This window comes from Erythranthe guttata, chromosome 13, assembly GCF_056151865.1.
Source record: "Erythranthe guttata isolate IM_541 chromosome 13, IM_541, whole genome shotgun sequence".
Taxonomy (NCBI): domain Eukaryota; kingdom Viridiplantae; phylum Streptophyta; class Magnoliopsida; order Lamiales; family Phrymaceae; genus Erythranthe; species Erythranthe guttata.
The window spans coordinates 13,806,454-13,824,407 of NC_142545.1; the positions used below are offsets into that span (position 1 = coordinate 13,806,454).

Below are 17,954 nucleotides of genomic sequence, written 5' to 3' on the forward strand. Positions count from 1 at the left end.
ATCTACGAATAGGATAGTATAAATGACGACAGATACATCAACGAATAATTAATTGCTAACACTTATTCTTGTGGATAAAACAAAAGCCAAATTTATTAATTAAGTATTAAGCCAAATTTATTTATTAAATATTCTTGTGGATAAAACAAAAGCCAAATTTATTAATGAAATATTAAGCCAAATTTATTTATTAAATATTCTTGTGGATAAAACATAAAAGCCAAAACAAACGAAATAAAATGAACAAAAGTCGGAAGTAGAATTAATAATCACCATCGCAAGAACTGCACCTATTTTCAACGAATATTCGTTCAGTTTTAAACTGTAAACCAAATCGTGCCATGTGGATTTATGCATGAATTGTAAACCAACTTGTGCCACAAATTATTCAAATAATTCGAACATCTTCCACTTAAGCCACATATATTATACACCTTATAAATATGTACACCTTATGATTGATTGTCAATATAAGTCATGATTAACTAAATAGTTGGACTTAATTTGATGTTTGGTATCTTTAATAAATTGCCGGGTCGACCCACCAAAATTATATAATCATATGGTTTATCTTGCCTTCTAATGAGTCTTTTTTATTGGACCTTTCAAGCTACAATAAAATTTGGGTCTCATTAGATTATTTAATTTTATCTTGGCTAATCTTATCTTGCCAACCAAATGGGGTCTCACCATATTAATATAGGACTAAAGAGGCTTTCGTCGTATTGATCGTGTCTAAACCCATCAGTAATCACACATACTAATATAGTCAAACGACATAGATCAAATCGTGGTCTGTAGCATGCAAATTACACGTGATGTGATCTTAATATGCTTATCTCCAACTAGTCCTATTTTAATTATTATTGAGACCAAACGTTAACATAATTGCACATAGTATAGCTAATTTCTGTAGAAAACGAAATACATAAATTTGTATCCAAACATACTATAGAAATAACAGTCGGAGCAAGTGAATGTGTGCCAATTGACCGAAGTTCGAAATTCCTTACCAACGGTCGTTAGGTCGAACTTGTCACACATGCATGGTTAGCCTAGTGTGGTTTACGACAAGTTCAATTTAAAAAATTATCACGATGGGGGTCAAAACTTTGGGATTATTGTTCTTCTTATTATTACGGGTAAATTACAACTTCCCCTGAGATATGGTCAAATTACAGAAAAAAAAATCTTTATGTTTAGGTAATTACAACCACCCCTCAACTATAAATCTTCTTACACGTTCATCCTTGCGGTATTAAATTAAGTGGAATCTTCTAGATTATATGGAATATCTCAATTTTGTACCCGTTTTACCACATTTTGAAGCAAGATGATTATGAGATGTATCTCTTGACTTGTAAATATCAGATTGTGGTGCATCAGAAACTGCATTTTTGCACAAAACGAGTACAAACTAATGAACGTTCCACGGAATCTAGAAGATTATACTGAATTTGATACCAAAATGGTGGACGTGTAAGAATACTAATAGTTGAGAGGTAGTTATAATTATCAAAACATGAGGTATTTTTTTCATAATCAGACCATACATCATGGGTAGTTGTAATTTACCCTATTATTAATATACTTTTGGGTTGGAAAAAGAGAAATTGGGCTTGATTCAATAAGTACAACAAGGCCACTAAAAAAACAAAAAAAACAAAATTTAAAGCCCAAATAAAAATGAGTGGAAAGCACAAATGGAACCAATGGCTGAAAGTGTATTATGTGGTCCATGAAAGTCACCGGAAAGGGTGTAGGCTATGGACCACCACCGAAGCAGTGACTGAACACCAGGTGGCTTTATCGAAATTTTCACGCCAACGCAAAATTAGTGTATTTATGGGGTTTCGGGGTTCTGTGTGCAAGTGCGTTAGGGCGGCGGCTTACTTCACCTTGTCGTCATCCTATAAATATTTATATATTAATTAATTATAAAATCATTATATAATATTAAATAAAAATAAAAAATCTCGAAAATGGAGCTCTTGTTTGTTTGTATCTCATCACACTTATTTGCATGCAATGGCAGTGGCAATGCGTGTAATCATACCCAACAAACAAAAACAAAACGGAATTTTGCAAGATGCTCGTGAGTCGTGACTGTGCTCTCCAAAAGTCAACTCCCGATGTGAACATTTTTTTTTAAATATTATTTTACTCCCTTTCTACTTTTAATTAAATCGATTTGCTCATGTACTTAAAAAATTGTCTCAATGTGTCCATCGCCGTTAGTTTTCAGATCTTTGACCTTAAAACCGTTTGATCTAAGTCTGAAAATTACAAAAAACCATCCCTCCCAGTTTAAATAATTATTAAAAAAAAAATCAATAAATTTATGGTTGGCGTTATGGACTATGTTTTCCCGTTGTTTAGAATTTTTTATTAATTTTTTTTTTTCATTTATTTTTTATTTTTCAATAATTATTTAAATTGTAAAATGTGACGTTTTTGTAATTTCAGAGCTTAGATCAAGCAATGTTAATGTCAAATGTATGAGAACTAACAACGAGGGTCACATTGAAACGATTTTTCAAGTGAGTGGGGGCAAATCGAAGCAAAAGAGAGTAGAAGAGGATAAAGCGACACCGAACCAACTTACAAGGAGAAAAGTGGAATTTACCTTTTTTTTTTAAATTTGGATCAACTATATATTCTCTATTCTATTTTTAATTTGTAATAAATTACTATGGGAAGCTTTAAGTATTTGTTTGATATGAAATTAAACTTTACCCTTTTATTACTTTGTTGGTTAATAAGGTGATACAAAGAATTTTTAAATATATAAAAACAATAAGGATAATAAAACTGTAAAATGTAAAGTAAGTAATTAATGAATCATTGAAATTTTCAGCCTATCACATAATATAGAATGGTGTATTTTTCTCTTAACTAATAAATAATAAGAAACAAATAGATTCTAATTTAATTATATACGCATGTTAGGAGGAGAATGTGATATTGGCACATCCGTGCAAGTATCCGGGCTATTATCTATGCCTTTCATAAATTAAATGCACCATCCATTAATGTAACGAACTTAATGCGCACCAGGTCGAGATCCATTATTTTAACGGACCGTTAAGTCATCGTAATTTATATTTCTTCATTAAAAATATGTTGGGCGAAGGACCGTTAAGTCATCGTAATTTATATTTCTTCATTAAAAATATGTTGGGCGAAGGGATGGCCTTGAGGGCTACTAGATATTTCGTCTTTCTGGTGCAAGTTCACACGAAAAAAATGCACAAAAGAAAAAATCCACTCTCCATGCACAATATAATTAATGTAAAACAAAAAAAAAAAAAAATATATATATATATATATATATATATATATATATATATATATATATATATATATATATATATATAAAGAAATGCCAAAGAGGAATAAATAATGTAAAAAAGAAAGGTAAATCAACCAAAAGTGGTGGGGTAGATATGGGCAGATTTTTGGCCTTATATGGTAACAACTGTTAAATCATAGCTTTATATTTCCAATCCTACAAAATATTTTGGGCTTCGGATGTATATATTTTTAATTTTTTATATATGAAAAGATATGTAGTTTTGATGATTATTAATATATATAGATATATACTATAATGTTTTATTTTTCATTATAAAAACTTGAATGACATCAAGGGAATGTTTGCTAATGTTTTCATATTATTCTCATTCTCTTTTATCCCATATGAACTTATCCTTATTAAGCTTTTTCATTTATTTTCTCAATTATATATTTTCTCAAAATGAAATGTAAATGAACTAAAATAATATTTCCAAACATTACCTCAAGTGTAATTGTAAAATAACTCGTATAATATAAAAAATAAAATAAAAATAAAAACTAATGATCTTAATTACACCACGGTTTCAATACAAACTTCGCTCTATACTAGCTACAAAATATAAATAAAGTGACCCTTCAACTAACCGATGTACTCTCAGATTTCTAACACCATTAGTTTATGCAGTGTAATTACCTTGTTACCCCTACTTCTATGCTATATAAATAAGCTTTTTTTTCTTTTGAGTTTATTACATAGCTTTCCAGTTGCATCGACAAGTGGTTTTAGAAAAATATGTTAGTTGTTTTTTGACATAAAACATGAAATGCATGATTTTTTAGAATTAGAACTATGAGAAGCATTTTAAATCGAGAATTTTGGGGTAGAAAATGAAATTATAAAATTTTAGAAAATTTTATAAAAATTGTAAATAATTTCCGGAATAAAAAAATCATAATATTTTTGGTGAAATTTTTTTAGGATGGGAACAAAATTGTAAAATTTTGAAAATGTAAAAAGTAATCATAAATAGATTTCAAAATATAATTTTTTCAGAATTTTAGTCTGTGGAAAATAAAATTAAAGAAGAAAATTGAAAAAATAAATAGGAGTAAATTGACTATAGAAGAGAAAGAAAAAGGGACACCTTTTAAATGAACTATATGGATATTTTCCTCCAAAATTATCCAACATATAGTGCAATGGTTCGCCAAATTTGAAAAGAGGCGAGTTCTCTCACATGGCTTGACGGTGGGGGGCCACATTGTTGCGATTTATAATATAAATGGGATGTATGCGACAATGTTGATATATAGTAATCGGTGGCGGGGGGGCACATTGTTGTTATTTAAGCTGGGAGGGTTGCTTTTTTTATCAATATTGTCGTTATAATATATGTTGGTATATAGTAAAGGGTCGACGACGGCAACCACAATTGTTGTTATCTTGAATTTTTTATTATCTATTTTTTGTTTTCTTTTTTTTTGTTTTTTAATAATTATTTAAACTCGGAGGAGTGATGTTTTTCTAATTTCAGAGCTTAGATCAAATGGTTTTAATGTCAAATATCTGACAACTAACAACGAGGGCCACCTTAAGACAATTTTTCAAGTACAATTAACAAATCAATTCAATCTAAAATAAAAGGGAATAAAATAATATATATCGAAACAAATTACGTGGGAAAATTGGAATTTACCCTTTCATTTAAACTAATGTTGATAGAATAAATATTTGAAGAAAAAATATCAATAATAAATAATATTATAATTCGGAAAAACAAATGAAAAATTAAAATAATGGGTAGAGGCTATATATGTAGGTACAAACCTATGTATGTGAGTAGGACATAAATAGCGAAAGTGGAGTAGTGTGGAAATAGTAAGAAGGATGGAGAGAGATGATTTGATGTAAAGGCTGCCATTATATATATATATATATATGTGAAAATGCGAGCATGACGTATGACCCGGTTTCAGATTTGTGTGGATGCCGATGGCTTTTCTTTCATTATGCATAGTTTTTGATGGGATTGCTGATGAGATACATGCATGACATCCATATCTCTATATCTATCTATTTTATATTGTTTTATTTTATTAAATGAAATATATATAAATTATTTATTTATATATTCTTATTCATTTATGGCTTTCCACCACATTTCCAACTACCCTTTTCACCATCTCTCAATCACCAACTTTTGGGAAAACAATACGTATTTAACTTTTTTGTATTAGTTTTTTTAGTCATTGCATGCTAAAAGATTAAAATGTGGTTTATTATAAAAAAACATAGGGTAAATTACAAAAACCCCCCTGAGGTATGGTTAAATTACAAAAACTCCCCTTTTGTTTGGATAATTACATATACCCCCCTCAACTATGATTTTTTCTTACACCTCCACCCTTATTGTGCCAAATTCAATATAATCATCTAGATTCCGTGTAATGTGCTCTACTTTGTATTCGTTTTGTGTAAAAATACAGTTTCCGATGCACTACAAACTGATATACACAAGTTTGAATGGTATAAAATGGGTACAAAAGTGATAATATTTCATATAATCTCGAAAATTCCACTAAATTTGAAGAGCTGAGGGGGGTGGTTGTAATTATCCAAACAAGAGGGGTGTTTTTGTAATTTGACCATACCTCAGGGGGGTTTTTGTAATTTACCCTAAAAACATATTCAACTGAGGTGTGGTTATAGCAAATGCTTTTAGAAATAGAAATAGATTACGAGATTTTTTCTCCACATAATATATATATTTAAGTATTTGTAAACAAATTTATGTTTTTTCTTTTCTTAAAATAAGCTGTTTTAAGCTATAATTTATAAAAGCACTTTACGTTCTATTTTAGCTATTTTCCAGCTAATTTACAAACACCCCAAACTTTAAAAAATAATCACTTAATTCCAATTTAATTCACAATTACTAACTTTTGCTTTTAAGAAAGTTTTTGCAAACACAACCTGAATTATATATAATATTTCACTGGTAATATTATATAATTAATCTTATTCAAAAGCAGATGTTAGTAATTGTGAATCAAAAAGATCATAACTGCTTATTTCTAAAAATTAGTATATTTGAAAATATGTTGGAAAATAAACTTATCGAAAAAGCAGATCTACAGATGCCTGGGGCAAAAAAAGCTTATATTTGAAGTAGCAAAAAGAAAAACCTGATTATGAGCTAAAAAAAAATCTCAAAACTGTTTGAAAAGCTTTTAATTATTATTTCTAGCTGACATGGATTCAAAATTAAATGGGTTGCACAAACAACAAATTTAATTATTAATTATGATTTAGCTAAAAAATAAAAAATGAATTATTCCCATAAAGATACTCCCCAGCTTCTGATGATGATCTGAATCAATAGATCAGTTGGCTCGTTGTTGGGCTCTAGGCGAAAGTACGTACTGCATTATTATTTCTGCTTCTTCCAATTTTTTAATTATAAATACAATTTCAAATAATAAATTAAATAAATATATATATATATATATATATTAAACAAAAAAAAAAAAAGAGTTGGATTAACAACTCCGGCCAGCTTTACTATTACGTCCATTGAACTATTTTAGTGAAAACTGCTGAATTCAGAGTTCCACTTGTTTGCAGTCAATTGTTAGTTCTGTTCAGTGATAATAGTAACGCCACCACTCATAGAATTTTTGGCTCACTGCCACTTTAAATTATTACTCATTCTTAATTAATTAATTAATTTTTTTCGAATAATATTTTATATATGGATAATAATTTATCTATTTATTGTTTGGGCTGCCTGGGGTGGGGTTGGGGGGTTAATGGAACAGTGGAAATGTACAATGTGTAAAAGATGTATTATTATGGATTTTGTGACCTCTGATTGAAAATAAATAGTCTTATAAATCAATCGCATCAATGAAGAGTTAAAAATCTTTTATTTATTTTTAATTTTCTATCAGGGGAAGCCTATTTTTGGGAGTAGGAAATGTTAATTATGGGTAATTACTGCTGTGTTAGCAAGTCAACATTGATATAAGTTCATGATGGACAATACCATATTCTTGATGGGTTTCCGTTGAATTTAATAAAATTTGCATCTTTTTTGTCAAAAGTAAAAGAAGTATAAGTTTTAGTTTATTTGTTATAGAAATAAATTCCATTTAATGTTAGTATAATTTTATAAATAAACTCTATATTCCTATAATATAGTTTGTAAACTGTACGAGAGATGTAAAGTACAATAGAGTAATTATGTTGGACAAGTTCGAAGGAGAAAATGTATGCCAAAGAAAATTCGGACACTACGTTATTTTACGTTCGCTAATCAAGTAATCCATTGCAAGCACTCATTCTATGAGAAGTTACATCTAATGAAGTACACTGGTTGATTTTTCATCATAGATTTATACATATAACTATTCATGGTACACATACACATGCGTGGGTTACATGTGTAGATCAATTATGTAATATCACTCTACGTATTTCACGGATATAGCATCTATAAAACATGAGCTCCAAACGGATTTTAGTTGGTAGAGTTAAGAGTATGAAGAACCTGATATGAAGTGTCATAAATAAATTAAATAAACAATGAATTATGAAATTGAACAAATGGGAATTAATTATAAAAGCCTCAAAAGTTATATAGCTCCAAGAAAAAAACAAGAATGGCATTTGATGACAAGTGAATCTACAGAAGTGGAGGGGCAAAAAATAATAAAAATTAAACACTAAAAAAATAAAATAAATAAAATAAAACAAAATAAAATAAAAGAAGAGATGGATTTACCTTGTCTCTGTCCACACGATTATTATTTAATCTTGTACTGTGCTGACAGATGAGATATGAATCAGCTTTATCGATCAATGGTGAATTCATGAAGATATATCTCTCTCTCTCTCTACTTTCTCTCTCTTCTCTTTCTCTCTCTCTATCTTTTTAAACTACTTTCTGTTCCTTCCCTTTCATTTTCTTCACTGACATAGGAATACCTGCACACTTCCTCACGCACGCACGCATATTCAAACAAACAATACATACATACATACAAAACCCCATCGTCTTCTTCCTCCCATCCGATCTCCCCTCTCCTACCATACAAATATACAAATACACATATATAATTATATATATATATATATATAATTATATAAATATATATAGATACACACCAGAACCCTACCCACCCAGCCCCTAGTAAGTAGGCATATGGATATGATAAGGGGCGCTGCAGAGTGCAGAGTGATCAGAGGCCACAGAAGTGTACAGCCCAGAAAGTTCAGATTTATTTCTTTTTTATTTTCCACCCTTATTATTATTATACCTTAAATTTTTTTTTTTTTTTTTCCCTTCTGCAACGTAACTCCATCTTCGACTAATCAAATCCCCCACCATGAAAACTCTACTCCACCACCCCCGTTTCCCCCCTTTTTTCACCCAATCCCCACTCTCTCCTCCTTAAACCTAATTTTGTTTTTTCAAGTATATATAAATCGTCACAGTGTTCTCATTTCTCTCTCCTCTCGCTCTCTCTCTCTCACCACTTGTGTGTGTTGTGTGTGGGTGGTTATGTGAACGCTGTTGGTTATATATATAATTAATTGATTTCAGTTTCTGATCGTTAATTCGTTCAATTCGGCTTGCGAAATTGGGGAAAACGAAAATGGAGAATTATCAAGGGTACGAAAGGCAGGAAGCTTTGCCGCCGGGTTTCCGATTCCACCCGACCGACGAAGAACTCATCACCTACTACCTGCTGAAGAAGGTTCTCGACTGCAATTTCACCAGCAGAGCCATCGCCGAAGTTGATCTCAACAAGTGCGAGCCATGGCACCTTCCAGGTATATTAATTCCTTCACCAAATTCCATGTTTTTTTTTCAATTTCTCATGAGTTTTCCTTGATAATTTTGGGGCGCACGCAGGGAAAGCAAAGATGGGGGAGAAAGAATGGTACTTTTTCAGCCTGCGAGACCGGAAATACCCGACCGGGTTGAGGACGAACCGGGCCACAGAAGCCGGGTACTGGAAGGCCACCGGAAAAGACCGGGAGATTTACAGCTCCAAAACATGCTCACTGGTCGGGATGAAGAAAACCCTAGTTTTCTACAGAGGGAGAGCCCCCAAAGGAGAAAAAAGCAACTGGGTTATGCACGAGTACCGCCTCGAGGGCAAGTTTGCTTACCACTACTTGTCCAGAAATTCTAAGGTACACATGATTTCTTCATTTCTTTCACAGAATTACTCCTGTTATATTTTTTTTTTTGATGAATCAATTAATTTTTTTCTTCAAATCTGGGGTTTGTTGTTCACATGTTCGTTGCAGATACAACATGGGTGTTTAATTTTGATGTAACAGTGTGCATAATTGAACTGGAGAAAGAAATTTTAGTGCATCATTACCTCTTCTGCTGCTGGTGCAGGTTATCAATTTAAAGCGAAGCCCTCTCCAGAAAAAAAAAACAAAAAGAAACTATAGTACATATTCATTTGCATGGTACCTTGATCTCAGTATATATCAACATCTTGAAAACGAAATGACATCAACAAACCCTTTCTCTCTCTCTAATATCTTTCTCTCTCTACATTGTTTATCTGCTAATCTGAACATTAAACGCGATTAAGTTGATGATTTTGGTTCTTTGATGTTACCTTTTTTCTTTTCTTTTTTTGTCCTACAGGGTGAGTGGGTTATTTCCCGAGTGTTTCAGAAGAGTGGAGCCGGGAGCACCTCCGCCGCAGGCGGGGGCGGCGGCGGCAAGAAGAGATTTTCCGGCGGAATGACCAGCAACCATGAGGTCAGCTCTCCGTCTTCGGTCTCCCTTCCGACACTCCTTGAGCCGTCAACCGACCGCGAGAGCTGCTCCTACGACAGCAGCAGCATGGCCAACGCGGCCAAGGAGCACGTGTCCTGTTTCTCCACGAACGCACCACCCAGTTTCAACCACAACTGTCTCTTCGAGCCGCCGGTGCCGCCGCTACCCAACCTGATGCACCATGACCCGTCGACGCTCTCTTCCGCATCCCGTTTCCATGGCCACAGCTTGGGAGTGTCTGCTTTTCCGAGCCTGAGGTCGCTCCAGGAGAACCTACAGCTGCCGTTCTTTTTCTCCGCCGTTGCTCCTCCTCCGCCCATGCACGGCGGCGGTGGCGGTGATCACATGTCTGGGTATGGCTCCGTCGGCCAGTGGCCGCCTGTGCAGGAGAATCAGAAAATCGGTGCCACCGAGCTCGACTGCATGTGGGGCTTCTAACCGGAAAAACCGCTATTAATTAGTTTTCTTTATCCAAATGCTCTATATTATGTGTGATCTTTCTTTGTTCTTCCGCCTAATTTAGCTACGCTGTGGAATGTTTGTACCTTTGCTTATGCATTAATTTGTAGTACTTTTATTAGCCTAATGTTTTCTATTAACTTTGACGATCGGCCTGCTATGTTAGTTTAAGTTGTTTTATTATCGTGATTTAAAATCAACCGACTTTGGCTTAAGAATTTGTGATGGCAAATTATTGTGTTTTAATTTTATTTATTATCTTATTATTTTATGCATTATTTCTTTATTTTGTTGCATTTTTGGTTGGGCTAATTAATATATTACTTATTTAAGTAATGTAGGATAGGGTATTAATTGCATGGTTAAAGGTATATGTCAGTTCGATAGAGCCTCTGTGGATTCGGTTAAGTATATTAACTAGGTGATATGTTCTTGTTTCTGTAATTTGTACGATTGTTGTAATATTGGATTTTATTTGTCATTTGATATATCATCATAAATTAGTAATGCATGTGATAATTAAATTGAATTAAATTACTCTAATATAAATAATAATCATAAAAAATTGTTTGTGCTCGATTTTTATTTTATTATTATATATAAATAACAGGAGTAAAATTACGGAATCAAAATACAACGAGAGTCGAGAAGTGGAAAACCACCGTCACAAAAAGCATGAAACAATCAAGATAAACACATTAGCTAAATTATGGACCACAAAATTAGCGGTTACGTGTGTTGATTATTGATATATAACATAGTTATCTAAGTTTGAATAATATATCTTTGTTTGATAAATGCTAATTATATTCAACACAATTTCTAAAGTTGGGTAGTAGTGTACTATAAACAAAACTGAAAAATTATAATACATAATTTAATAACAAAAAATGATAGTATATTTACAAAAAGACAGTATAATTGACTTTAACTGGGCAAAAAAAGTAATTTATTATTACCTAAATTAAAAGTAAATTCCACCAATAATTAATTGAAGTAATTTGGTAGGGTAATTGTAGGATTGCAACTGTTCATGTCTTAAAAAGTGATCAACTGCTTACCTGAAACACAAGTTGGACGTTAATACTTTTATTACATTTATTACATGACGGTTACTAATTGGCGAATCATATACACGTGGCAATCATGGGTTCATAGGGCTTGTGGTCCCCAGTTAATCGTCCTTTAATGGCCGCATATTTTTCCGTACAACTTAATATGATGATCAATTATATATCTGCTCTTTTTGCCGGTGATGATGACGGGTCATTATCCCCACCCCAGCCTCTTTATTTTTTGTCATTTATCTCTAATTTCTAATTAAATCAATTAATTATGGTAAATTACACTAAGCTTCTTTAAATTAAAAGATAAATTACCAAAAAAACCCTAATCTATTGATGTTTGACCAAAAGAATTAGCATTCGAATGGAGAGATGAATATAGCTATAGGCGTGATTGTTGAAAAATGAGAGGATAAATCTCTCTCTTCGAGCGACGTAATTGTAATCCAACATAAATCATTCATTAGGTTCGATCCCTCGAGAATTGTCGGCGAATTGGTTGACGGGCTGTTCGAACTGGATTCCTAGTTCCAACGTCGAGATAATGGTAAATTACAATCAACTCATATGTACTAGACTACTACCAATTAAAAAAAAAAAAACACACCCATAAAATATTGGTAATTACCAAAACACCCTAGATATAGTTCTGGTTTAACAATGTTCCTTTTCAGATGAAATGATCACAATTTCTTTTATATATATAAATTTAATGACTATTACAATTGAGTCCCACCCTAGATCTGCCATTACTTGTGATTTGAATGAGACTGTATGAACCAAAGGTCATTTAGTTAATGTCCAGCATATATATATATATATATATATATATATATATATATATATATATATTATATGCAAATGCAATGGTTAAAACTTAAAACTTAGGGATGAAAAGTCACATATAACGGATCGGAATCGATTTATTTTTTTGGAAAATTTTCGATCTGCTTCTTCTAAGGTACAAAATTACTTCAAATCTCAATTCCTAAATTTTTGGAATTCTTAAATCCATTTGAATAAAAAAGCTTCCGAACTTTTAGAATTTCGGAAATTCCAAAAATCACACAACTTTTGAGAATTTCGGAACATTTTGGATTTTTTTTTGAAAATTCGATAGATTTAAAGTAAATGAGAACACTGGTTTTTTGCATACTTGTGTGTTAATAAACTCGATCTAAAGCTCTCATCTGTTAAGTTCTCTCTATCAAAACTCTCGTTTAACGCAACTTCAAATGCATATTCATTTGTTAATTAACGCTACCCCCGGGCAACATCCGAAAACTCACATGACAAAAATCACAGAAAATCTTGCCGGAGCTCCAACAGCGTCGACGACGACCTCCGATGTGTGTTTACTCACATTGAATAAGAAAAATGGAATTAATAAGAATTATGAGAAGGACTTGTAACAAAGTGAGAAACAATGGGTTGTCCTTTTTACCAAATTTAATTTCATAAAATAAAATAAAAAAAAAAAAGGAAAGGGAGAAGTTATAATTATGGTACTCCACTTTGGTAGATTGATGTTTAAAAGATTCTGCAACAGGTAAAAAAAATCTCCACGTGGACAAGGAAATTGTTGTTAAATATCACATGGGCTGTTCGTGGAAATTGTCTACCTGCCCTAATTAGGGAAGTGACAAATTAATTAAAATTATTTCCAAATTTATAACATTGTACATTGGCTGTTTAATTTATTAATTAATATATATGCCCAAGTCAATTTTATATATTGTTTTTTGTGTGTGTACAAATTGCCAGGTTATCTTAGAATGGTCCCCCTACCTAGGAAAACTTTATTGATATATTACATCACTATCCAATGTGGTCCTGATTTTATGTGGAATTTTGTTACTCTACAAATTAAGAACCAACACTATTTCAAAATGGGACAAGTAACACTCTATTTATTTCCTTTCTTAGTCTTCGCATGCATTTATCTAATATATGTGGGAAAAATTGAAATTTTTGTGGTTTGATTAATTATTAGAAGAATGTTATATTTACATGCCGTATGGTTGTATTGTGTATGTGTTCGTGTGTCACGTATGATTTGTTCGGTCGACACTACTTGATTTACTTTCTACTCTTTGGATGGTTCTTCATCGGGATATTTGGATTGTCTCCGTTGTCGGTGGATTGTCCAATTGTTATAAAAATTTAAAAATTTAATTTTTACAATAACCCTTCGCAACAAATGTGGCGATGTCACCTCAATTTGCCACAGTAGATAAGCGCGCATACTAAGAAATTAAACCGAAACCGAAACGCAAAAGTCACCTAAGGAATAGGGCGAACCGCCAAAAAAAGATCACCGGAAAAAAAGTCCAAATTCCAGTAAAAAAATTGGGAGATTATGAAAGAAATGTAATATTGATAGTAGCGAAGATGGTAATCTGGGAAATTAGGCAAATATAGTATTGAATTAAGCAATCGCGTAAAAGTTGTAACAAGGGTCTTGTACTTAGCAATTTATTACTTGCAAATACGAGTGTAAATGAGTTGAGCCGGTTCGGGAGCCTGATGAGTTGGTTCGGAAAAAAACTCGAGCTTGAGCTCGAGCGCACCTTTAGTGTTGTTCATGAGCTCAAGAACCGACTTGCGAGTTTTTATATATTTTTAAAATATAAATATAATAATATAATAAATATCTATTAAAACAATATAAAAAACTAAAATTCAGTTCATTTATTATCTTTTAATTTATTATTATCTTATAAATAACTTATAATAGTTAATAATATCAGTCTAATATAAAAAAATCTAAAAACAAATATGAGCTCGAGCTCCTGCTCGACAAATTTTGATAAAGCTCGAGCCCACCAAATTTGTCAGCTCAGCTCGAATTCGGCACGTTTACACTCCTACTTGCAAATACAAGTCCCAAAAGGAAATGCAACTAAGCAAAAAATCAAATCATGATAGAAATAATAGCTATGATATGAAAATGAGTTTGAATTCCTACACATACCCTTCTATTATTGCAATTTTTCTTGGCAACTTGCCCTTAAATCATTTTCGCAATACCCATATAAACATGAACGTATAATCAAGATCTTTTAATCTCCAATTGATTACGAAATTGCTGCATAATTGAAATACATAATTAGATTCAAAAAAATAAAATAAAAATCAAGCTACCTCTTATTCTTGATTAGAAGAGTCTCTCTTGCTCGTTCCGCTTCGTTCAACTTGAAGTTCATATCATCTACCAATATCTTTGTCCTCGATTCCGGTTCCATCCCCTTCTCTGTCATCTCAGCAAAATACTGCAACGCGTTCGCTATCTTCCCTTTATCGTAAAGCCCGTGAACGATGATCGTGTAAGATCGTCGATCGGGTCCTAATCCATTCCTTTCCATTTCATCCCAAAAATATTTGACCCTCTCTTCATCTCCCCATTCCGTAAACAATCTCAACGCCAAGTTATAAGTATCCGCTTCTAGCTTACACCCCTTCTTCTTCATTCTCTCCAAAATCGTATCGACTTCTTTAGGATTCTTTGCAGCCTTCAATAAGTACCCGTAAGTAACAGCATTCGGCGAGCAAGTTTCTCCCTTTTCGTCCATGCTGTTCAACAGCTCGTAAACTTTCTCCATCCTCTGAATCTTGCACAAGTGCTTGATAAGCGAATTGTACGTGGCTGCGTTTGGCGGGCAGCCCTTTTGATTCATCTCGCTGAAAATCTTGAGAGCTTCGGGTATCTGTTTCTTGTAACACAGTCCTTCGATTACGGTGTTGCAGATTGGTGCGTCGGGGGTGCAATCTTTCTCCCACATTTTTCTGAGCACTTTCGAGGCGGCGCTTATTTTTCCGGACTTGCTTAGCGCATTGATGAAAATGCCGTAAGTGAATTTATCCGGCTTGCAGTCCGATTTGAGAATGTCCATCCAGAACCGCTTCGCGTCGGGCAAACTACGAAGCACGCACCATCCATTGAGTATGATATTCCACGTCTTGATGTCTTCCTCGAACTCGCTTTTCGTATTTCGGAACAATTTTTCAGCTGCTTCGACGTGCTTGTACCTGCAGAGGGAGAGCAGTAGCGTTTGGAAAGCAACCAAGTTTCGCTCGAGTCCTAAACTTCCGATGTTGTTGAAAAGCTCGATTGATTCATCAACCTTGTGGGCGGCGGAGAATCTGTTCAAAACGACGCCGTAGGTGCGCTCGTCGATCAGATTTTTTCTGCTGGACATTTCGACGAGCACCTGGTGGAGTTCCTGAAAGCGTTTCATCCGGCCGAGTGTGTCGAGAATTTTGTTGTAGATTGGGGTATTCGGGGCAAACCCGGTTGAATTCTTCGTTCTGCGAACCCAGGAGAAGAACGCGTAAGAGGGTTTCCAGTCGGAGCGGTGGCGTTCGAGCATGTTGAGAATCGAGTCGTCGGATAAGGAGAGATTGCACTCGTCGAGGCGCCGCTCGATTTCCTCCGTAGGCTCGCCGGAATGAGTCTTGAGGAGGGTTTGAATTTTGAGGGCTTGGTGATCGTCGGAGGGGTTTGTGGGTGGGTTTTGCAGGGGTGAGTTTGTGGGGTTTTCATTGTTGGCGAATATACCGCGGGAAATCTGGTGGTGATAGTGAAGATTGCGGTGAATGGGTACTGAAATTAGGGGATTTTTTGGGGAAATGAATTGATCGGAAGTGTTGCCGACTGAGGATTGAAATCTTGAGAAGCGGTGGATTTGGAGGGAAAGTGGTCGGAATCTGGAATGCATATTGAACATCTAAATTGGTAATGGTTTGTTTGTTCAGACTTTTATTTGAGCTTCTGTGAAGATTTTCTTTATTCTCAATATATTTTTAATAAGTAAAATAAATTCTTACTCATAGAAAGTATTTCTGAATAATGTGTTTTACTTCAAAAAAATATTCTAAATCATATTGTAAAAATTAAATATCATTGTAGTCCTAAACACATGTACTCACATAACTTCATATAAATATATTCTGGAAACTAAGCCCGAATATAAATATGTCTTAAACTGAACTTGAATTCAATTGTTGGTATTATCGAAAGATCATTATTTGAGTAGAGCTGGGTTTGGAGGAGATGGTTCAAGCAGCGGTGAAAATGTTCGGCGATTGAATCTTATTTGGGAGATTCCTCTTTCTCCGAGAATTCGTACTTTTTTTATGGCGGGCATGTTTGGAGATACTACTCGCGGGCGCTGAATTGTGGCGGCGAAAGGTGGCATCATCCCCCCAATATGCTCTCGATGCGGAGCAACTGTGGAGACAATTATCCATGCTCTCCAAAACTGCGGCGGCATGGAGGTGGTTTGGAACTCATCTCCTTTCTACTTGAAACCTTTTGAGCAGACATGTTCTATGTGGGAGTGGGTCAATCACATGCACAACAATCTTAATGGAAACAATTTTCTCCTGACTCTTATTGTTACTTGGAAAGTATGGGAGGTAGGGAATAAGGCTCTACATGGAGAGGAAGGGATTACGGGGGAAGAATTGGTTCAATGGTGTTGGCCATATCTCTCCGCTTACCAGCAAACATAACTGTCAAAGTTTGCTTCTCCAAGGGCTCAATTTCAGACTTCCTAGACTCCACCCTGAGGAGGTCATTAAAGTGAATTTCGATGCTGCCATTCCCGTGGGCAGTAACTTTTATTCGGTGGCCATGATGGCTAGAGACTGGTGAGGGGAATGTTGTAGGTGAGCTGTCCGTAAATTTCCGGGGCGGTAAAATGCGGTAGATTGTGAAGCACGTGCTGCTCTTGAAGCTATTGCACTGACTAAATCACATGGTTGGAACTCGATCATTCTAGAGGGGGATTGCTTAAAGTTAAATGTCATCAATGCCTTGAAAGCCGGAGTTCTTTCTTCCTTCTCATTTGGAGCATATATTGAGGAGACCTTAACTATTGCTGCATCTTTTGATTCATGTAACTTTCTTTTTATTAAGCGTAAGGGCAATTCTTTGGCACATGTTCTTGCCACGAAGTTAAACTTATTTTCAGTGAAGGGACTTCTCTTCCCCAGACTTTGGTGATATATGCCCAATAAAATCGTAATTTTCTCAAAAAAAAAAAAAAAAAAACAATTGTTGGAATATTTATTTTTTATTAATTACTATTTATATATTCACATATAATTTTTAGAATAAATTACGGGCACTAAATAACTTACGAACTCTTGTAGTGTTGATAATTTCAAACACTCCCTTGGACTATTTAGGATAAATGTAATATATCCATATAGGATAATTGTATATTTTGTCTTAGGTGGCTGCTATATGCAATCTCACAAACTCTTTAGGGGAAGATCAAATCTATTTTTTTACCAAATGAATTACTAAAAGACTATTATA

The 17,954-nt window shown here is 33.8% G+C and overlaps 2 protein-coding genes across 2 annotated transcripts; one reads left to right on the plus strand and one right to left on the minus strand.

The window, feature by feature from the left end:
* The first annotated feature begins 8,139 nt into the window (after positions 1-8,139).
* On the plus strand, positions 8,140-10,797 carry CUC2 (NAC (No Apical Meristem) domain transcriptional regulator superfamily protein). Its single transcript, XM_012992434.2, has 3 exons — positions 8,140-9,133; positions 9,216-9,499; positions 9,972-10,797. Exons 1-3 carry the CDS (start codon positions 8,956-8,958, stop codon positions 10,542-10,544), a joined length of 1,035 nt encoding a protein of 344 aa, XP_012847888.2. The 5' UTR covers positions 8,140-8,955; the 3' UTR covers positions 10,545-10,797.
* A 3,748-nt stretch (positions 10,798-14,545) lies between these two features.
* Positions 14,546-16,537, minus strand: LOC105967820 (Tetratricopeptide repeat (TPR)-like superfamily protein). The gene has a single exon (XM_012992426.2). It carries the CDS (start codon positions 16,354-16,356, stop codon positions 14,770-14,772), a length of 1,587 nt encoding a protein of 528 aa, XP_012847880.2. The 5' UTR covers positions 16,357-16,537; the 3' UTR covers positions 14,546-14,769.
* Positions 16,538-17,954: the final 1,417 nt, after the last annotated feature.